Raw genomic sequence first — 18,799 nt, 5'->3', positions numbered from 1 at the left:
CAGCATATAGGTTTTTTACACTCTCGGTTAGGTTGATTAAAAAGAGATTAACTCTTACTTCCATTCTTTCACATTCTTGCTCATTAATGTATCACATAGGCTTGATTTGTTCATTGCTTTCTCCTCAAAACAAAAATGTATCATCAGGTGCCTTATTAATCTTTAGCACTCCAGAACTGAATATGTTCACTGGCACACAGTAAGACAACTAATGATCTGAAAAAACTGAGCTAAACACTGAAATTTGTGGAATCAAAAAATCTTAACAGCAGTTGATAACAATTGGTAAAACATCTTGAGACACAGTAGAATCCCAAACAAAGAACAACCCCTAAAACAAAAACAAAACCTAATAGCACAATTAAAAGGAAGCTGTATGTATTTAATGACATGATAATATCACTCAATGAAGCTTTCTGAAGCAATGTTCCTTGTTAAAAGACAGACTGAATTCAATACAGGAAAGAAACCTGGGAAATTCTTATTGTGCAAAGAAAGTCTGCTTTGAAAAGTAATTGGAGAGATGATTCAAATAGTGATACACAGGAAGTGGGGGGTTAAAGGGGAAGAAAGACAGCAGAGATGTCTAGGGCAGAGAGGAAGTTTAATGCAGAAAGGTAAAGGTCAAGGAACAAGGAGGATGCAGGGGCCTTTGTCATACACCGTTAGTGGAGAAGCTAGTTCAGGTGACAAACTCAGGGTGTGAGGAAGGTTTTCTCTCATAAGGGCGTAGTATTTTCTTGTGATTTATACACCACCACACTTGAAGTCTTTAGAGCCTGTCCTCTAGAGAACAAATGTTTTTTAGAGTTTTTAATAAAAGCTTTTGTGAACTGTTGAGAGCTATTCATACTATCTAGATAATGAATTCTCCCTTATACTAATTTCATCCTTAGATAGGATAAAGCTTTACCCTTGGAGCCTAGAAAAGCGTGTATAGAAATTTCTTGAATATTGATGAGAAAACTTAAACTTGTTTTGTATTTTCTTTTGCAAAAAGTCTGCAGGTTTTGCAGCAGCTTTTTAATACTGAAATATCATAATACCCACATCAGGTCTTGGCATCAGTAAAAATTTCACATTACTGAGGTTTTCATAAAGTAGTTTCAGCTGGCTCTTCAGGTACAGAAACATTGTCATGTCTTCGATTCTGGAAAAACAAATTAACTTCTTACAAATCCTATTTTAAAAACACACAGGGCACTGATGTTTATTGAGTAAGACTTTAAAGTTTCTTACATCCTGTTTCTGTCCCATTCCCACCTTAGCCTTCCTTCTTAATTACGACTGGATCGCTTGTAACTTTTGGTGTATTTTCTAATTTCCACGTTAAAAATATTAATGGTCTTTTTCAACACAATAGATGCTGGGATTCCAAAAGTCACCTTAGCATCTCACGACTCAACTATTATCCACTCTTCAGCCCTCAGGTAGCACTTTGACTTGTAAGTTACTGATCCTTCTCAGCTTTACCAACTAAGCTTATATCCCTGAACCCTAGTTTGGCTTTAGTTTTATTTCAAACTTTATGTATGGAATATAAAATATATAGTCAGCAAGCCTGCCTTTTTATACTAAACATGCTTAAAATTCCCTCATGTCTGTAACTGTAGGTGGCTGTATTTTTAATTGTTATACAGAATTTTATTAGCGTAATTGACCCTGATGTATCCCTCAGTCAGTCACATTTGTGGGTTGCCATTTTGGGGTCATAAAAGGATGCTCTATGTTATTAATGGCAATGTATCTTAGTACATATGACAAACACTGGATATATACTAAGGAATTAATTACTAACTGGAATTATGCACATCTGGTTTTTTTTTGGTTTTTAGAAGGTAATGCCCCAATGATCTTTAAAGCTGTTGTGATAACTTACATTCTACCTAGGAGGGTGAAATTTTTAAAATCTGTAGTCTTTATTATCATTTGGAATTGTCAGTACTTTGAAACTCAGTCATTGTGGTGGGCACTTAATAGAATCTCATTTAGTTTAATTTATTTAATGTGGTTATTGAAATGGATTTTTCTGACATTTTACCATTTTTTCTCTGTATCTCATGTATTGTGTCCTTTCTTTAACTGTCATAAAATTACTGTTCATGTGTCAATTTCCTTGATTTTTAAAGTATAATTTTAAGTTTTCTTAGTCACGAATGTACATCTTAATTTATCATAAGCTAGCTTAGGTAAAAGCTAATTCCAGTAACATACGACTGTGTTCCCATATAGCTCTATTCCCTGACTTTTCCTTTGGTGCTATTTATAACCATACACATTTCATATGGAACTTTACTTGCTATAAATTCACCTTTTATAATGTGCATTTACTGAGCATGAATTGGCAAGTATGATGCATGAAGTAAATCTGGCCTGTTGCCGGCTTTTGCTAATGAATTTTTATTGAAAAAAAGCTATTAACCCTTCATTTGTGTATTGTGTATGGATACTTTCATGCTAAATGATAGGCCTAAGTATTTATGATGTATGGAATTAATGTTGCTTATTAGCAACCTTCAATTAAGGAGATTATTCCAAATTGCTTGGGTGAACTTGATGCAGTTTATGCAGTTGTTAGTAAGATAAAAAGAAGTACACAGAAAAATGTATTTACAATGTATTTATACAGATTTTTGTAATCACTATGGTTACTCTAAATGGTATTCTTTTATTCATGTGCATTTGACTTTCAACTGATGCCACCTCTTTTCAGTGTTTCTTTACATGGTATTTCTGCAGCAGTACATTCTCTGTTCATCTGTTTGTCTTTATTTCATCTTCAGTTTTTGAAGAATAATTTTAAAAGATATAGAATTCTACTTGAACAACCCCACTAGCTCCTGAACTCCACTGTTTCTGATGAAAAGTCTGCTGTCAACCTTATTGTTGTTCTACTGTTTATTGAGCTATGGTTTTTTCTTACTACTTTCAATATTGCCTCTCTTTTTAAAACTCAGATTGACAGAGGAGTCTAGGAAGAGGATGCATGTGTTTACGCTAGGTTGGGGATAACTGGATTTATTTATGTAGACAATGATCTCCATCAAATTAGCTGAGTATTTGGCCACTATTTCTTCCATTTTTTTCTCTATCTATTCAATTTCTATGGGATTTTCATTAAACATTTTCAGTGGTGCTCCAGTAGTTTCTGAGGCTCTGTTTACTTCTTTTTTCCCATTGGAATGATTTTTTTTGTGCTAACTTTTTGTTCATTGATTTTTGTCTTTTATTTGTTCAAATCTGCTCTTTGGGCTTTCTAGTGAGTTTTTTATTTCAGTTATTATATTTTTAGAGTACTTCAGAATTTCTGCTGTTTTTAAAAATAATGCTGATAGTATAATATGATGAGCTATCATTATCATCCCATAATTTTTTCAAACATATTTAGATTTTTTTTGTTTTTGGTACTGGGAATTGAACTCAGGACCTTGTTTGTGCTTGCCAGGTAGGTGCTTGTGCCACTGAGCTTATCCTCAGAATATTTAGATTTTTGACATCTTTCTTTGTTAAGTATATTATTTGTTGTCCCTCCTTTTGCAAGAGACTATATCTGGTGTTGTGTGCTCTCTTCATTATATTGGTACTATTTTAGCGTTGAAAACTGGACATTGTACATAATAAGTCATAGCAACTCTGAATTCTGATCACTTTGAAACATGTGGTTTCTGACTACTAACTTTTTAATTATTTATTCTTGGTTTTTATGTTTAGGATTGGCTCCCTAGGTCTCTCTCCTGTTTGCTCTCTTTTACATCACTGGAAAGTGGTCTCTCTGAGGGTGGAGCCACTGTCTTTGAATTTTGGCATCCTTAGGGCTGATTACAACGCCTATAAAATAGTAGATCCTCTGTCAATATCTGAGGAAAAAATAAGTGGCAGGTATCTAATTATTTTAAACTTGTGAGGGAATAATCTTTCTCAAAAGCCTTTGTGGCATGGTGAGTTATTAGACATTTTTGAACTTTGATTCTGCAATTACATTTTCAGGAATCTACACTTATAGAAATAGTAGTCTCTTGCATGTATACATATTCGTATAGAAATATTCAGTGAGTCACTGCTTATAATTTGAAAAAAAAAACCCTGGAAAAAAGCAAAATATGCAGGAAGAAAGGAATATTGAAAACAAAGAACTACAATGAAGTTATTAAAAGGCATTGTTTACATATGTTTTGTGATGGAAAATGCTAAAGATGCAAAAATGCACATGATAAAATACTGTGACTATGATTAGATAGGTAATCAGTAGAAAAGAAAACTGCATTGTATGCCCTTTTTGTATAGATCTGGATGTCTGGGGGACATTCATTTTTAATCCATAATTTAAAAATTATTTACAGCTTCATGTATTAGTTTAGTGATTTTATGTTTCCTGTTTATAAACTAAAGGGAAAAAGTAAAGATCATAGCACATTTTTTTTTTATATTTCCAAACACAGTGCACCTCATCTCCTCACAATAAGCTTGCTAGAAATCAACAATGCTCAATCTTCCACAGAAAACACTCACCAGACTGCTACACATGCAGATTGCATTCGTAATGGCAATGGCAACTTCCAGGTGGTAGACGACCAGTAACACACGTGACACTTCCCTTCCCAGTTTCTGTCATTAAGAAATGGGAAATTTTGGATTATTATTTTTAGTAAGTGCAAACATGGTCTTGGAAGGAGCTTCTAATGAGTAAACAATTGAATCCAAGAAACACTGAGAAAATGATAAAAGGTTTTAAATGAAGTGTAGTGTTCATTTACATATGATACCAATGGAAAGATAAGGAAAAAGATGAGAGAGTTTTTAAACACTCAAGTATGGAGTGCTAATTTCAGTTTGTTGGAAGTGTTACATAATCAGAACATTTTGGCAGGAAACGAGACCTGACTTCCTGACTGGCAACACTGTAAAAATTCATTTTATCTGCATCCCTACTTACCGCTGGATTTTCACCCCCAAACCTCTCCCACTGAAGTGGCAAGATACTGCCAGGGAAGTGGAAATAGGAACGTACCACGGAGTGTGTATGACTTGGATTTTTTAAAATTTTAGATTTTCATTGGTACATGTTTACTGTATGTGATTTCATTCCTCAAAAGGTGGTGGTACATGTACATAACACATCTTAATTCTTTCTCTGGACCCTTCTCCCTTGCTTTCCTTACTCTTTTCCATCTCTTGATCCCTTCTTACGAGAAAGGTCTATTTCTCTGCTTCCTGTGATCTTTTATTTTGCTCTTTATTTATACTTTGTGTTGCTCATGTAAGGGAATCCATGTGATATTTAAGCTGTGTGTCTGACTTATTTCACTTAACATTATGGTCTCAGAGTGTATCCATTTTCCTACAAATGATTCAAGTTTAGCCTTCTTTATGGCAGAATAGTACTCTATTGTGTATAAATGCCACATTTTCTTTATCCATTTATATATTGATGGACCAATAGGCCACTTTAAAGATTTAGCTGCTATAAGTTGAGCTGCTCTAATGAGATTTTTTTTGCCAGCTATTTCTCCAACAGAAGACTGATATCTAGAATATATAAAGACTTAAAAAAATTAGCTCTCCTAATAAAATGCAAGAAAAAATGGGTAACTAAAATGAATAGACATTTTTCAGAAGAAGTATAAATGATTGATAATCATGAAAAAATGTTCAGCATCGCTGGTCATTAGAGAGATGCAAATTAAAGCAAGACAGATTACACCTTACATCATAAAGAATGACCATCATCAAGAAATTAAATAACAAATGTTAGAGAGGCTTCGGGGGAAGAGAAACCTTTCTCCACTGCAGGTGGGAGTGTGGACCAGTTCGGCTAGTATAGAAGTCAGCATGGAGATTCCTCAAATAAAGAAATCCCATTTGACTTGGGCCTTGACATACAACCTAAGTTTTGGGCCCAACAATTAAGCCAGTAAGTGTGGTCTTTTGTGCTAACGGCAATTTGTGGTTGTAAAGTATTCCACTTGAAACCAAAAGAATCCTAATTTTAAAAACTCAAATTAAGAATAAATGATATTTGGTAATTAGAACAAAACAGTAGAAAGAGAGGGGTCAAGGTGATGATTTTGGACAGATGATGATTTTGGACTTAGGAAATTGAACAAGGAAGTTTGACAATATAGTACTTTTGTCAATTTTTTTTTTTTTTGGTACTGGGAATTGAACTCAGGATTGATAAGCTGGCAGGCAGGTACTTATGCCACTGAACTATATCCCCAGCACAATACAGTACTTTTGAAGAGGTAAATAATGTTGATTATATATCTTTTCACTTTGAAATGATAAGAATAGAAATCTGTCCAAGCAGAAAAGTCAGAGCAGCCATTAGGACAAACACGTCGGGAGTATGGGGATAAGGGCAGAGCAGTGCGTGAATACAGCTGGGTCAGCATTTCCCCCTCTTAGCCACAAGGACGCTATGCAACAGGAAGTTAATCCTCCTCGAGGGACCACGTACACTGGTGATGCGAGCCCTGCCTTGAAGCCATCTGCCACCATCCCTCACAGCCTAATAAACTGGAGTTTCTATCTCCAAATCTGTGAGCTAAATGAACCTCTTTTCCTTTGTTAAGTACCTAGCTGGAGTTATTTTGCTAGAAACAGAAAACAGAGTGGCATGACAGGTTTTACAGCTACCCTTTAGTTTAGTTCCCTAAACTGGTAACTGCAAGCTTAGAGATAAGATAGTAACTTCAGTATTTTAAAACATGATGTAGAAGACTTTAAATCTTCCCTTAATTGTCTGCCTCCAAAATGAGAACCAAAGATTTCTGCACTGCATTTCCAGGGCAAAGGGGGTATTTTCTTCCAATTTATAGGGATACTCTGATCATGTTCATTAATCACAATACAGAATCTATCTTGGGGCACTGACTGCACTTTCTCTCATTTCTGTGACTGCCCCCCTCTGTTCCCCATGTTTGGATTCTCCCTGCTAAAGATACACTGTACAAGAAGAAGAGTCACACAGGGAGGAAAGAGCAGGAAGAATATCCCCCACCTATAACAATTCTTCTATTCATTATTGTAATTGTTATCTATTTGCTTTTGTTGATTAAACAAGGAGGAGCTGCTGTCTAACCTGGGAGACTTTTATAACCTTTGCCAAAGCACCAGTCATCTGTGATTTTGAATTTAAGGCCAACATGACTGAAATAAATCTTCTGTGTTATCAGTAAAAACTACTGACATTTACTGGAGAATGTCACTGCCTCTGTAGTACAAAGTTTGTGGCTGGACATTTGATCAGAAATGATAGGCTTATGTAAATTCAACGTTTGAGGATTTAGAGCAGAATTTGACTAAGAAACATAGGTTATTATGAAAAGTCTTATGCTAATTCAGAAATCATTAGGTGTTGACACTTTGTATCAATAGCAGAATTCTTTTTGACTTTGAGGATGTTATTATCCTCAAGGATTATCCCATTCTTGCATTAAAAGAATCAGAAATGGCCCTAAGCCTAATGCATGGGTTCTTAGCATGAAAGCCTTGCTATATTTTAAGTAGGCAAGTCAAGAGTTCAAATAGCTTATTGATACTTCCTAAAACTGTATACCTTAGAATTATTTTTGAATTAAAATATTCAATCCAGAGTACATCACCAAATCAAAAGCATTGTATGAGAAACATATATGCCTAATTTTGCTTCCTAAGTCTTACGTATAACTTCAAAATAACTGAAAAAATAATTTTGAAATTAATATGTTTTTATAGAATTGTTCACTTACCGCTTGCCCATAATTCTTATATGACACAGTTCTAAATGTAGACAACTCCAAAACTGTCAGAATTATTGCAGTGACTGCAATAACCATACATACGACACTCAGGACTAAAGAAGACACAATCTGAAAAGAAGACAGAGGAAGCTTGTTATATTCAGAATTCAGTCTCTTTTTTTGAGACGGGGTCTCACTCTGTAATTCAGGCTGGTTGTAAAACTCACTAGGTAGCCTGGCTGACCTTGAACTCATGGCAGTCTTCCTTCCTCAGCTTTCCAGGGGCTGGGATTATAGGCATGTGCCATCATGGCAGGCCAGAATACAAATTTTGGTTAAATTATGCGTCCTTCTAATCAATAATTCTGCTGTGAGGATTTAGAAGTGTCTGTATGCTTACAATTCATGTAAAATATTTTTTCTGGTTTAGAAGAAACCCAATTAGTCTAGCAGAAACATTAAAATATCAAGCTTATAAGCATTCTACTGGGTTACAAACATTGTGTTTTACAGTCTGGGCTTTACATGAAACTAAATCAGATATCCAATTTTTTGGGTACACGTTTGCAATATATAGTGATTCCTTTGTGTGGAGCTGGTTCATGTACATAATACATCTCAATTCTTTTTTTTTCCCCTCCTTTCCTGCCTTCCTCCTCCCTCCAAGTCTTGACCACCTTCCTGTATGAGAGAGCACTACCTCCCTATTTCCTATCATCCATTGTTTATTTTCCTTTTTAGTTATACTTCAGTTTCTCATATAAAAGAAAGCATGCGGTATTTAAGCTAATGTGTCTGATTTATTTCACTGAACATTATGGTCTCAAGTGCATCCATTTCCCCACAGATGTCTCATATTTATCCTTTATGGCACAGTAGTGCCCATGATATGTAAAAATAAAACTACTTTCTCTCAGTGCTAAGATTCTAAGATGTTTTCACTTTTACAGGTTGGAGATTTTTTCTTTCCAATATCCTTTCATCTACACCATAGATCATCTTTTTCTTGACAAACAAACTACTTTGTTACAAGACACAATCCTGTTTCCAAATTAGATGGTTCAGAAAATGAAGTCTTACAGCACTATGTCTCTATATAAAGGCATTTGGTCTTGTACTTTTTTCTAGTCTTAATATTCATATAATGCTAAAAGGTAGAACACTAAAAACTACATTTAAATTCAGAAGTGTTTGTAAGGTAGTCACAATTTCAAGTATTATTTTCTATTTGTTTCCATTAATTTATATGATACTACATTTTCACTTAATTTCTTTATGTATTTTTACAGGGAGGGTAGACTCTTTCATGGTTTAAACATTTTTTTCCCCATTAAAACCTATTATTTACTTTTATGACAGGTGATTGCTAGAGATACCCCAAACATTTCAACTTACCAGTTTCCGACCTGGAGACTTTGCTGATTTTATTATGTAGACTCCTGATATGATATACTGGATATAAAAAAGACATGTGTAAATATTCACAGATAATGACTGCCAACTTAAGAGGTTCTTTGCACACTCCCTCTTCTAAGTCAATACTACTAATAAAATTTAAAGAAATTTTAGTGGGAAGGACAAGGATTTTCCACTACTTTCTTTCATGAAGTAATGATTTTATTAAGGTAACAGCTGATGGAAGTTAACAGTAGAGTCACTAGTAACCAAGTATATAAAGAATAGTGGACAGAATGTAGGCGGTTGTGTCAGTCCAGATGGCTGAAGAAGTCCTGACCAAAACTGTGTGTGTGTGTCTCATACATAACTGGCAATTGTCCTCTCCTCGTAACACAGCACCTGGGACTGACCCTATCATGTTGAGTAGATGAAAGAGCTTTGTGGAAATATCAAAAGATAATTAAACACATGGTCACGTGACTGGGAGACATACACTAACTAAAGATACATCCACAGGAGTGACAGAGTTGTCCTACCCTAACTTATCTTCCACCCACAGCACAAAAACAATAGAAACACAAGAAAACAAGGCAGTAGCTGATTTCATGGGCGCTGAAGCAGGGGAACTTATAGGTGATGAGCTACAAAAAAACCTCAAAAAACAGTAACAACAAAAAATCCAAATAATAAAAAATGTTTGAAGAGATCAAAGAAATAAATAAGCTAATTAACAAGATGTTTAGTGTGTCTAAATATGCTTTTATATGAACATTTAAAGGCATTAATAAAATACTCAGTGAATTTAAAGAAGACACACAAAAAAGCTGGTAAAATTAGCAAGTTCCCGCTTGCTGGTTAAATTAGCATTGAACCACTAAAGGAACAAGCATAACTTTCCATCTGGGGCAGGGACAGTCCCATTGGGTGGTTTAAACTGTTGGGCACATGTTAAACGAAGAGTATGAATGATCATTTTGTTAAATAATCAGAAGTTGTGAAAAGAAATCAAGCAGCAATCCAGGACACGGGTGACTTCAATTGAGAACATGGGTGGGACACATGATCAATGTGAGGGGGAGTGTCAGATTTGAAGATGGTATTATCTGGCAAATCACATACTTAGTGATTCCCTAAGAATAGGGAAGCACTAGGAAGCAAGAGCCATCAGTTGCTAGATTTCTGCAAAAACAAAAAAACAAAGCAAGAACAACCCCCAAAACTCCCCAAACAAAGAACTAATCTAACACAGGTGTAAAGTAGATGACTCCAAGGTATAAAAATTATTCATGAAAATCATAGCAGAAAATTTTCTAAACGTAGAAAAATCTCCAGGTAAATGAGGCACATCAAACCCCAAATACCCATGACCAGAAAAGAACCTCTCCATGAAATGTTGGGGTCAAAATTCCAGAAATGCAAAAAAAGCTGTTGGAATAAAGCAGCAAGTAACCTGTAAGGACAATCCTGTCAGAATAACAGCAGATTTCTCAGCAAAACCTCAACACTAGAAGCTGGAGCAAGCTTCCTCAAGTCCTAAACTGAGAACAATTGTCAATCCCTAAATTCTACAGATTTAGACCCCTATTCCTGTGAAACTATCCTTCAAAATTGATGGGGAAACATTTTCTAGAACAAATATACCCTAAAGAAATTCATGTGCACTAAACCAGTGCTGTGGAAAACACTGACAGGAATCCTGGCAGACACGAGGGAAGCCAACAGCACTGAGGAGCGGGAGGGAGCCGCCATCCAGCCGAGAGCTTAAGCAGGAGTAAAAGCAGATGTCAGGACCAGAAAAATAATGCAGTGGCAGGAGCCTGTGAATGTCTCCTGATGATAATTCTGAGCTCCCGGTCTGAGCAGACTTGGTGGGAAAACAAGATCTCGCCAAGTGTGTGAGACATGCCTCATCCATGTAGAAACGCACAGCCTGAAAAACACTCTCTTTAGAAGACAAATAATTAGCACTAAAGGACTTAAGAGTACTCATCTGGATTCTGCTTGAAAATCAACTACTTTTCTCCTGATTCTTCCCAAGGTAATCTGTGGACACTGGTGAACCAGTGTGGAAAAGGTCAAGAATCTCTCACTGCTGTGCCTTCTGCCAGTCACTTTCAAGTCATGGCCACCTTGACTCCAGGAGCTCAGCTCTCCTGCTGCGTGCTGGGGTAGAAGAGTGTGGCTACTCGTGGCCATCCCCTCGCTTCTGTCAGACGCTATTGTCCTCCATCCTGCGTGTGTGAATTTACCTGTTCCTTCCTTGATCATTCACCGCTTTCCCGATCATATATCCATATATATGAATAAGTATGAACATATGAATATATGTGAATGAATAAATAAATATATATATATATATATATATATATATATATATACATATGAATACTCTCAAGGTATTTCTAATACCTTGAGAGTATGTTTATTTGAATCTTTTTCTCCAACCCTTTATGTCAACATCTTTTAGCCATCTCAATAGTTCTCCTGTCCTTATTCTAATTTTCAGGTCCTCAATTCAACGTATTCCACTCTGACTGTTTCCTGCTATCTTCCCAGCACGTCTTCGGGTATTAAAACACTATCAAGCTTTTTACCTGGATCCATATTCTACGACCAACAACTTCCTGTCAAATGCTCCCTCCCTCATTAGTTTAAATACCACGGTCTGCCACTGCGAACATCCCCTTGAATCCACCCTTTACTCTTCTGTACTGTCCCTATTTTCTCATGTGTCATGGATGAACTCAAGGCCTGCTGAGCGTAGCTTTTCCCCCTCATTCATGCTGTGCCTGTGTCCTGGCTGTGGCTTGAGGAAGACACATGCCCGTCTTACTACGCGGTCATGTTCTCGGCCCTTGGACTGCTAGTGCTGTATGAAAGCTCACTTGCTCTTCTGCATTCCTGTGTGCTCTCATAGCTGGATGACTTTTCACATTCTCCCCTCTCTCTATCCTCGCTTTCAGCTCACGATCTCACTTCCGGGTTCACTGAAAAACCTGATGCCATTAGAAAAAATCTCCACAAGCTCCCCCACTTATCAAAACCTATGCTTCCTCTTCCATACTGTGTCTTCTGTCTTGGTCCCTAACCTAACATGATTTGCAGCCTGAAGCTTCTCATTCTCTGCTGCCAGAGGTTGTCCTGTGTCTTTCAGGTTGCTCTGTAGCATCCTGGGCTTCTGCCCACTAGATGTGGCATTGGAAAAACATGAAAGATGACCAGATGCTATGAAATGTTTCTGAGGTGTAAATTACCTCTTATTCAGAACTGCTGCTGGAGATAACTGTCTATGCTCTTAGCTATGTGGGCATTAAAGTTCACCATCTCTTGCCTACACAAATACATGGTGCTTCGTTTTATTTCATATCATTGATTTCTTCCTGGTTCAGACCCTAGATAGTATTCCAACAAATAAGCAGAGCCTCTGGTGCCCACACCTCCCAGCCCTCACCTCATTTCTCAGCAGTACGTCTAGCAAAGTCCTTGAAGGGACTCCTCTATACTGCCTATCTCAAATTTTTTTTTTTCCTATATTTTTTTCCAGGGTGGAGGCAGTACTTAGAGGTGAGCCTAGGGACTTTACACTGAGATACAGTTTCCTGCCATTTTAAAAAAGTTTTTATTTAAGAGATACAATTAAACTTAAATCAGTAAATTGTCTAGGCTGGGCTTGAACTTGTGATCCTCTTCCTTTTGTGTCTTAAACCGATTCCAATCAGATTTTTGCCTCACAAAATCCACTGAAAATAGTTGTCATGGTTGCTAAACTCAGCAGCCAGTTCTCAGTTTTCATCTTATTTGACAGAGAGAGAGAGAGAGAGAGAGAGAGAGAGAGAGAGAGAAAGAGAGAGGGAGAGAGAGTCCTTGTTTCTGTGGCTTCCAGCATGCCTTTCTCACCAGGTTTCCCTCCTAACGGAACAGCTGTGTGGACACCACAGCAAAGTGCAGACGATGACAGATTAAGGGAATGACCATTGGCTTGTGTGAGGTGGCTCAGGCAAAGACTGAAGCACAGGTACGACTCTTCATCTCTAATGTATCTAGGCACAATCCATCCTACTGTTGTCACTGTGAATTCTCTTCTGTAGCCACAGCTCTGGGAACAGTATTTGTAAATCAAAGGTGCTCAAAATAAATTTGTTGAAAGAAAGAATTTAACTTTGAATAAAGTACCAATGTGGCATTTAGTTACAGAATTCTCCTGGAAATAGAGGTCAAGAATCTCTGCTAGGAGGCCAACAATCTCAGGAAGGAAATTTAGACAATTATTCCATGTAGTACTATGTCCACAGCAAAGACTTTTTTAAAAGATTCTTTGCACTGAGCCACACCCTAGCCTCCTCTTCCTATCAGTACACATTTGCAACACATAATGACTACTTTCATTGCAGGTAATTGGTACATGTATACATGTGCATGGTACAAGTGATTAAATCAATATAAATGTCTACTTACACAAATTCCCCACAATGTGCATCCTGTTTTGTATGTTATAGGTTCATATTTCCCGAAGACTCCTTTAATTTGTCCCATGTATAAAACCAACAGGAAATACCACATTAAGACAGTAAAGGTGCCAATCATAATCTGCACAGCCTATAAGAAGAGAATATTATCAGTGCTGAAACAGTGTACTATAAAACATAATTTCAGTAAGTCTTAACTGTAAGAAACATTAATGTGTTACAAAAGATGAAAATTAAATAACTATGTACTTAAGAGTGTGTTTCCTGAACTGATGAACCCAGACAGAAGGCTCTAGCTAGAAAGCACTGAAGGTTAGCAAACAGGAGCCAGCTGTACCAGGAGCAATGGGTTGTTCCATGAAAGTAGCTCTGCTTTATTTTGCTTATGAGTATGGTCTCAAGTTGCCTCCACTTACCTATAAAAGCCTCAAGATTATCCTTTTTTACAGTTGAGTAATATTCCATTATAGAAAAATACATCTTTTTTATCCATTCTGTGGTTGATGGGCATTTTGGTTGTTTCCAAGATTTAGCTATTACAAATTGTGCTGCTATGAACATGGATGCACATACATCACTGTGATATGACATTTTCAAATTTTCTGGAAAAATACCTAGGAGGGGCATAGCTGGATTAAATGGATTTCTAATCCTAGTTTTTTGAGAAATCTCCACACTGACTTCCACAGTGGCTGTATCAGTCTACACTACCACCAGCAGGGAGAAGGGTCCTTTTTCCCCACATCCCTGCCAACATTTGATATCAGTTGATTTCTTGATGACAGCTATTCTTTCTGGAGTGAGATGGAATCTCAGTGCTGTTTTAATTTGCATTTCACAGTCTGACCACTTTTGTGTCTACATTTTGTAACCTGAACAAAAACTTTTAAGACAACAATATGCAACATATTAAATAGTGTTAATTCCTTACTTTAAAAAAATTCTGTATCATTTTTATTCTTTTTTTCTGTTTTGCTTTTTTTTCTTTTTTAAAAAGTAGCTCTGCTCAGTTCTTTCATAAGAATGTTAACAGTGTGGCTATGTGATGGGCCATCCTCTGTCCTCATTAAATAATGGCATGAGAGGACAATACTGAGAGTTCAGAGAAATGTGGTTTCTAATCTGCTGAGATATAGAAAGCTATCTAGTCAACATTTTCTTGTATGTTGTAATTTTTTATGAAAGAGAATGACTTTGAATCTTAAAAGATTTGCCTTTTCCTTCAAGGAATAGGTGCTATGAGTTTTTTTCACAAGTATGCTAGAGTGAGGACAATCCAACACAATCATGTAAAGGATCCCAGGAAGACTTGCATGAACAAGGTCTCTGTATTGGATAAGATACAGGCTAGAGTAAGGGAGAATTATTATTTGACTTTGGTTTTAAAGAAATGTAATCATTTAGTAAATATGTCTCAGTAAGTTTATTTCTCAAATTATATATCAACTAGTAATTTATATATTGAGTCACATATTTACTCTTTCAAATGACAGGATGTTATTTTTATTTTCATATAAACTTTAACAGGAAGTTAATCTTTTAAGGGTTCTAGAAAATCCGTGCAAATCAAGTAGTTTATGAAACACATTAATGCAACTGGCTAACTTTAGAGATAGTTCAAAGAAGGTATTTTTTTCTTTTGTTAAAAGAAACATCTTTTTTTCTGATAAGAACTATATGTATGATATATTTAGAATTTAAAGTTTCCTGAAGTACCAAATTTCCAAAGATGGTATCATTCTAGAGGTTCTCTGGGTTTGACTGACAGAAATATTTTCTTCTAGATCAAAAGTTCCCACAAAAATGTTCTTAGGGGGAATCAATGACAATGTGTCTTTTATCGTAATAAAAATTTTTTTGAGACAGGGTCTCATTATGCAGTACAGGCTGGCCTTGAGCTCACTTTGTAGCCCAGGTTGGCCTTGAACTTGTAGTGATCCTTCTGCCTAAGGCTCATGAGTGCTGGGATTACAGAAGTGTGCCACCACATCTAGCTAAAATTTTTTAAAAATGAAAAAAAGAAAGGTTCCACAAGCCTGGACTTTGTTGTTCTCACTACGGTATTACTGGCCTCTCATCTGGTGCTCTGCATAGTGCAGGTACTCAGTCAATACCTACCATATAAGCACATTTGAATTACAATTACATTCCACACATCCTTCCACAGTCCAAAGAAGTGGGCTTGAAAAATAATGTCTCTTTATATCAATGAATATTGTTCTATAGAACTATGAAATATCTCAACAGTCAAAGCTGGTAAAAATCCCCAAACAGTGAAGGAAAAGATGGATTTTCTTAAAGATTGTTCTTACTCAACAGCCAACAAAGGGGTTCCAGGAAGTCAAACTTCCTGCCTCTCACTTATTAAAAAAAAGAGAGGGGGTCGAGTGAATTGTGAGAGGACTCATGGCTTCCATTTCACACCCAAAGTGACCTGTGACCTCAAAGTGGTCTATGACCTCAAAAGATTAAGTACCTCTGCTAATAAGCAGGAACTTAGACAACTGGTTTACACAGTAGCCAAGTTCAAATGATAAATTAAAGATACTGAGAATAGTGCCTCACCTCGTAACTGTAGTGTACACAAACTTCATGATTCCTTGGTGTTTGTTAAGATAACCACATAAATGATCTGTAATTTAACAGACTTATAACTTAGCAGAACAAATCTATAATACAGCAGATGAATTTATAAACATTTTACTGCACAGACATAAAATTACCAATGATAGGTCTCTCTTACAGTTACAGAAAACATACACATATTCCCTCTTTAAAATTTTACAACATATTTTGCTTTCTCTATTATCCTGCCTGTGTTTGTTTGGTTAGTATGCTTTCTTCTAAGCATACGTTTGTTTATGAAGATACATGAGATCAGTCAAAATTTATAGAAGACGATATATTAAAAAAATCTTTTACCCTTTGATTGAACTAAATCTTCCTCTTTCCAGATCCAACCATACCACCCTTTCCAAAACCGAAATACTTTATGATTAAGAAAGTGGAATGTTACTTACCCCCAAAGCAAGACTGTCTGCTCTAGAGATGTGTGCATTTCCACATGCCATACTACTAGGACTTCCTCTAGATGATTTTGTTTCTAACCTTTGGTGATATCTTTATTTGCAAATTTCTAAAAAAAAATCACCACAAAACATGTACACATGATTTTCTCAGAAGGAAATATATATAGTTGATTTTTTTCTGTTCTGTAGTTATCTCCCCAAATCAGAAGCAACAGCTTTCTACTTTCTATGGTTTAATTCTTAAGAGGCATCAACTTGCATTCACCTGCCCTCAGTGACTGTCTCTGTGACTGGAATACCTGGCTGGATGACTAGACAGTATTTATCTATTCTAAATTTTATCTCTTGGTTGTGAACAGTGTCACTAGGTGACAAAGTAAACATAAAGGACACTTAGGGACTAGTACTAGGCAATTATCAGGAAAGCTTTCAACAATTCATTTGTAATTAATAATCCATTTAATGTACTCTATATTGCAATGTTTACATTTTCAAAACCAAGTTCTCATACTTAAGTTGGCCAATAGTGATTTTTCCTGATACATACCTGCTACCTTGCTCTTCTTTATATACTGAAACAACCTTCTTCTATCAATATGTTTATTAAAGTTGCTTTTGTTACTCTAAAGGTGTCTCCTATTCCTTTCTGCCCTATTATTCCTGAATTTTATGTTTAGATCACATTTACATAAAGTCTTGGCTAATAACTGTATGCCAGCTGGGAGTTTATCTGAGTAGATACGAAATTCTATGTATGCTAAGTGTCCATGCATAACTCAATAGTGTGAGCCATGCCACCTGATGATTTTAGTTTTGGTTTTGATCTTTCCAGAAAGGGGGAAGTTCTGGCTGAATGACTTTGAAACCTTAAAGCGTAATGACTTGACAATTTTCAGGAATTTTTGGTTTCAAAACTTTTAATTTCTAAATTAAATTAATATTTCTAAATGTCATGGTAGCCAGTGTTAGCAAAAGAGAGAAAACAGCCTGTTAGTAACTGAAGTAAGCTACTGACATTTGAGAACAGAGGGTTTAGGCTTATAGGCAACCAAGTTCAATCTCTGTCCTGATAAAATAAAAGGCCACAGAATTATAGAACTTGTGTAATGAGAAAAAGTTGTATTGAGATTTCTATTGTCACTTTTTGGGGAAGTAAACAGAAGTCCTTTTGTTTATAGAGATAAGTTCTTTCTGCAGAAATAGCTTAACATTGGAAGAAGCATGAGGAGACTTGGGGGAATAAAATATCTATTATCATTGTAATCTCCATCGGGCCGCGACCAAGAGAGAAACATTCATCGGAGTACTAACAAGAAAAAAATAGTGTGTAAGCCTGTGTTTCAGACTCCCAGTTTAACTAACTGATGGACAAAGAAGTGCTCCAATATATTCACAAAGTAACTGGCTGTAATTCTAGAAGCATCCCACATTTGGCTATTCTACCACCCAGTGATTAATCCTGTTTTTATAAAAGCAATGAAAAGTACTAAAGCAATCGCTTGTGTTTATTTTCTGGAGAGCCTGTACTAACATAAAAGTAGGCCTAGCACAAGTCCCCCAGGCTGCATTCCACGGCACTGTCCCCCGAGCCCGGCCCGGGGCGCCCCGTGGGCCACTATGGGACTGCGCTACCTCGAAATGTCCTTTTCGAAATCCAGCCTGTCCTTGGCACGCCAAGCTCCCGGCAGGCCGTGGGGTCCCCGCCGGGTCCTCACCAGAGGCCAGGCTAAAGAGGCAGGTCCTGCCTGGGGTGGCCTTCAGTGTTGGATGCCTGGTCCCCGCTGCGTGGCATCACAGAGGTGGCAGAATCTAACATGCTGGTGCACAGGGCCCAGGAACCAGGGTCTCCAAGGCAACGGTGCTCCTAGTGCGCATGCTCACCTCAGTGAGCGCATGCGCACATGCGCTGGGCACGCTGTCTTAAAACATGGCGAGACCACAATTTGACTGTGGCTGTTCAACTGCCTTTGCATCCCATTTCTCACACATGGAAGGGCCAGGATATAGATGAACAGTCACTCCTTCATCTTCTCTGTCCTCAAGGAGAAAGACTGACCACAAAGCCCTTTAGGACGTGTGAGTATTGAAGAAGGCTGGCAGGTCAGTTCATGGCTTCCCCCTACTCCTCTCTGCCCCAGACTTAAGGAAAGTATTAATGAGAATATCTAGCAAGACCCCAGGAAGG

At 36.9% G+C, this 18,799-nt stretch overlaps 1 protein-coding gene across 3 annotated transcripts; it reads right to left on the bottom strand.

The window, feature by feature from the left end:
* Positions 1 to 941: 941 nt before the first annotated feature.
* Ms4a13 (membrane spanning 4-domains A13) lies at positions 942 to 18,457 on the bottom strand. 3 transcript variants are annotated; one of them, XM_063229286.1, is made up of 8 exons: positions 18,247 to 18,446; positions 16,606 to 16,721; positions 16,151 to 16,217; positions 13,575 to 13,715; positions 9,117 to 9,173; positions 7,731 to 7,850; positions 4,510 to 4,605; positions 942 to 1,150 (listed from the first exon to the last, which is right to left on the bottom strand). In XM_063229286.1, exons 4-8 carry the CDS (start codon positions 13,701 to 13,703, stop codon positions 1,094 to 1,096), a joined length of 459 nt encoding a protein of 152 aa, XP_063085356.1. In that variant the 5' UTR covers positions 13,704 to 13,715; positions 16,151 to 16,217; positions 16,606 to 16,721; positions 18,247 to 18,446; the 3' UTR covers positions 942 to 1,093. The 3 variants fall into 3 exon arrangements, with proteins under 3 accessions (XP_063085356.1, XP_063085355.1, XP_023419199.1); XM_063229285.1 differs by lacking the exon at positions 16,151 to 16,217 and having other exon boundaries at positions 18,330 to 18,457; XM_023563431.2 differs by lacking the exon at positions 16,151 to 16,217.
* Between the last annotated feature and the right edge of the window lie 342 nt (positions 18,458 to 18,799).

Source organism: Cavia porcellus, unplaced genomic scaffold (genome assembly GCF_034190915.1).
Source record: "Cavia porcellus strain 051 isolate PalLab524CR breed Dunkin Hartley unplaced genomic scaffold, mCavPor4.1 scaffold_17, whole genome shotgun sequence".
NCBI lineage: Eukaryota > Metazoa > Chordata > Mammalia > Rodentia > Caviidae > Cavia > Cavia porcellus.
This window is presented reverse-complemented; position numbering and strand designations above follow the sequence as displayed.